General features: G+C 43.7%; 1 protein-coding gene across 1 annotated transcript in view; it reads right to left on the reverse strand.

Annotated features, from left to right (window-relative positions):
• IRAK1 (interleukin 1 receptor associated kinase 1) overlaps nt 1-3,977 on the reverse strand; it is an 84,558-nt gene that overhangs the window by 24,504 nt on the left and 56,077 nt on the right. The window contains exons 5-6 of the mRNA XM_018560698.1: nt 3,527-3,706; nt 1,704-1,768 (exon numbers count right to left, since the gene is read on the reverse strand). Of these exons, the coding sequence (XP_018416200.1) occupies nt 1,704-1,768; nt 3,527-3,706 (245 nt within the window). The remainder of the gene's footprint in view (nt 1-1,703; nt 1,769-3,526; nt 3,707-3,977) is intronic.

The raw sequence follows: 3,977 nt of genomic DNA on the forward strand, positions 1-3,977 counted from the left end.
GGTGGCGGGGGGGGGGGGGGAAGTGATGAAGCACTTCAGCTCTCACACGTGACAGCCCAATAGACCAGAGCATGTTTTACATTACCACTACGGGCCTGTTTATTCAACGATAACTTGGTGATTGCTCAAAGAACAAGCCCAGGCAGAATACAAATTAACCCTTGCAGTGGGGCTACCCCCACACTTCAAGGGTTAAGGGCTAGTTTTTATTTAGGGGACCGAAGAAAGAATATATACTTACCCGAGCCTCGATCCTGCGGCAGAGACCGCTCACCTCTCTCCCCCGGTGTCCATATTAGATGTAATAACTCATGGGTCATTAGACTGCCAGGGGCTGGGGTAGAAGGGGCTGCAAGGACAGGATCTAGCGGTCAGACTGGACCGAAGATCGGGTGAGCATCTCTTTTTTTTTTCTTTTACACCCTAGAGCAAAAAGAGCAATTAACCCTTGCAGTGCAGGGTTAGCACCACTGCAAGGGTTAATTTATATCCTGCCCGGAGTTCTTTAGCAGACCAAAAGGGAGTAAACGAGAGCTCATTGATAGGGTTTACATATAGTAGTGGCCAAAAGTTTTGAGAATGACACAAATCTAAATTTACACAAAGTCTACTGCTTCAGTTTGTATGATGGCAATTTGCATATAATCCAAAATGTTATGAAGCATGATCAGATCAATTGCAAAGTCCCCCTTTGCCATGAAAATTAACTTAAAGTGACATTAAACCCTCAGATTTTTTTAACATAAAACAATACTGTAATGTGCGCCTTACTGTAATCCATGGTTGTTTCCCTTCTCTTTGCCGCTCTTGGGACTGACTAGAGGTTAGTTACTTAACAGCTAATATTTACTACTTTTCTATCCAGTCGTCATCGGCTCTCCTAATAGAGGTAACTGGCACACAGTACTGGTATTAAAGATACCAGATATTATCAGAGTTAACAAACGTTTTCGATGTAGGCATTGCAACTGCGTATTTGATCATTAAAGGAGAACTATGAGGTGAGTGCTTTTCACTCACCTCATAGTTTTAGCCGACCTGTGACAATGAGACTGTCACAGGTCGGCTCAGTAGATCGGGAGGTGAGCGAACACATACCGGCGTTCTCGATCCTGTCACGGCTCTCTGCCGTGACAGGGGGAGGGGCTGGATTCCCCTCTCCCCGCACCTATTAATCCCTATGGGCCTGGTTCCCACCTGGGCGTATTTCAGCCCGTTTTGTCGCGCTGAAAAACACCCTAGTACTTGAGCTTCTTTTTAGCGTGTATCCATTGGTATTCCCGAGTGTGGCTCGAGGTTAATTTTCTGTACCAAAGCAGTAACCCCGAGCCACACTCGGGAATACAGCGTAGGTCTTACCTTGTCCACAATCCTCCGGCCGCTACCGGCATCCGGCTTCCGTCCCTTGCGAGCGTCCGCGTCGCAGGGGGGCGGAACCGGCGGAAAGTTTAAAAAAATATACAAAAAACAGATAGAGAAAAAAAAAATCATACTGCCAGGGAGGTTAAAAACACGTAGAACGTGGACAAAAAAAAGTGCTTTAAAACGCAAAGGCAAAAACGCGCCTATTAGGAACGCCCAGGTGTGAACCCAGCCTTACCGTTCAATTAACTCTGTAGAAGCTTTTCTGCTCAAATAAAGCAAAAATAACAAAAAAAAAACCCAAACACAGATAAATGTGACTGTATTCTTAATGTTCTTACCATGTCAGTTTCTCTATCTCTGTATGGAAGCTCTTCTTCACCGTGTTCCATTCTAATTCCGAATCCTACAAGCAGATAAGACAATCTGTGTTTATCCACACACATACAGATTATGGTGGTACAATCAAAAGGACTGAAAATAGAACCACCAGCATATTTTAAATTGTATCTGGTGGTTTTAAAATGCATCCGCTATCCCAGAAGTAGTGGCAAGCTGAGCTGTAGATCAAAGGGCCATTTATTCCAGATCCCTATTAGCTGGAGGCAGTGGAGGCATAAGAGGGATCACACCTGAGCATTTTGTGCACGCGGAAACGCACACACAAAAAAAGTGTGCTTTGACACGCGTTTGCAAAACACATGAAACATGCAAAACGTGCTTGCTGTGCCATCACCATTAACAGCACCCCAAACACAAGAAGACATGCATTCCGCACAAATGCAGAATGCATGTCGCTGATTTTGCTACACTACTTTTACACCTTTGTTGCGCGTTCAGGATCCCACTGAAAATGGAACTTTCGGTAAACACGGAAAACAAACGCGCACAAATGGGACGCGCATTCTCGCAATCCTCAGGTGTGAAAGGGGCCTAAAATGCCTTTATGGCGCAAACGTCTTTCGTAAACTTTCGCATCCATAATCTGCATTTCGGCAAATGAGAAAAAAAAAATGGAAAGGGGTAAGAAACAATTGTGTAGCAAAATGAAAGGCAAAGAAACATCAGAATTCTCTATCACTGTCATTTTTTACATCCGTGACTCAAAGTATTGAAGACATCACACCAATGTGCCAGGGAATTGGCATTTTCAGAAGGGGAAGTCACCAATTGCAGCCTAAGGTTTTCTAATGTCTTCCATATATTGTAAAGCGTTGCGCAAACTGTTGGCGCTTTATAAATACTATGTAATAATAATAATAATAATAATACTAACATGAATCTGACCTGGCTTAAAAAGTGCCCAAAATATATCACAATTCATCATTTTTTTTTATTTTAAATAGAGCAAGGAAGTATTAAAACCACTTCCAGGTTTTAAATACTAAAAAACAGTAGTTCATAAAATACCCTCTCTCATGGTCGAACAAATGTGGCGCTGCTGCTCCATTCTCCAAGTCAGCATCTCAAAGGGTTACAAAAATAAAAATGTAAACTCCACTGCGGGGCAACAAATGGAAATGGTAACTTTTCAAAAAGTGTTGACTTGCAATTAAAGAGTATCTGTGGCCAAAAAACTAAAAATAAATCTGTATTTCTACATCAAATTTTCATACGTTCTATCTCACTCCTAATAACCAGATCCATCTAGAAGTTTGTAAATGTACTTATTGAAGATGGCCATAGGATGTACTTCCTCAATGCACTGACACCATTTCACTCAGCCCTGTGAACATGCCCTTCCTTGCAAAGCATGCTGTCTGAGCTACAACTCAGTGTCTAAACAATGTAACATGATCATTGCTTGCAGGAAGCAATGCATGATGGGATATGTAGTCTTGAAACATTGAGATTGCATCACATCAAGCAGCAGGGAAAAGAGGCACAAAGCACACTGGTGATCCAGGAAGTTGTTGGAAGTGATGGGCAGACGGAAGGCAGCGCTCACTACATAAAAGGGATTTTTTTCTTTGATTGCATTATGAAAAACAACTCCAGTACGTATTCCTATTACAATGCTGAGGATATAACAGGAGAGGATATGCTGGGATTTTACAACTCCTTTAAAAGCTTCAACAAGCCGCCTTCAATTTCAACAGCGTTATAAAGGGAAAAAAAGACACACACAAAGTAGCCATTGTATAGCTGAAGGTACAACACACACCTGCTTCAGCCGCTTGACTGCATAATCGGTGTTCCGGATGGTTGCTTTATATACACAGCCAAAGCCACCCTCTCCGATCAGCAAAGACGGGGAGAAGTTCCCGGTACCATCCAGCACCTCCTGGAAAGTCCACTTTAAACTCGTAGATGGCTCTACTAGGTTTCTAGAGAGTAAAGATTCCTAAGGAAGAGACAAAAAAAAAAATAGGATTTTGGTACTCACCGTAAAATCCTTTTCAGAGTACCACGCCCTCCTCGGCCAATCCGGAGCCACCAGGATGACCGGGACGCCTTCCACCGTGAACCTGCGAAGAAGACGCGGCAACAGATACAGTGGAGGGAACACGTAAAATCAGACCGTAGCAATCCCATGGCGCCACCAGGGCGTCCACCGCATCTGCCCAAGGATCCTGGGTCCGGGCCACGAACCGCTCGACCCGCCGATTGAGGCG

Source organism: Nanorana parkeri, unplaced genomic scaffold, assembly GCF_000935625.1.
Source record: "Nanorana parkeri isolate BGI_ZX_2015 unplaced genomic scaffold, ASM93562v1 scaffold475, whole genome shotgun sequence".
Lineage (NCBI taxonomy): Eukaryota > Metazoa > Chordata > Amphibia > Anura > Dicroglossidae > Nanorana > Nanorana parkeri.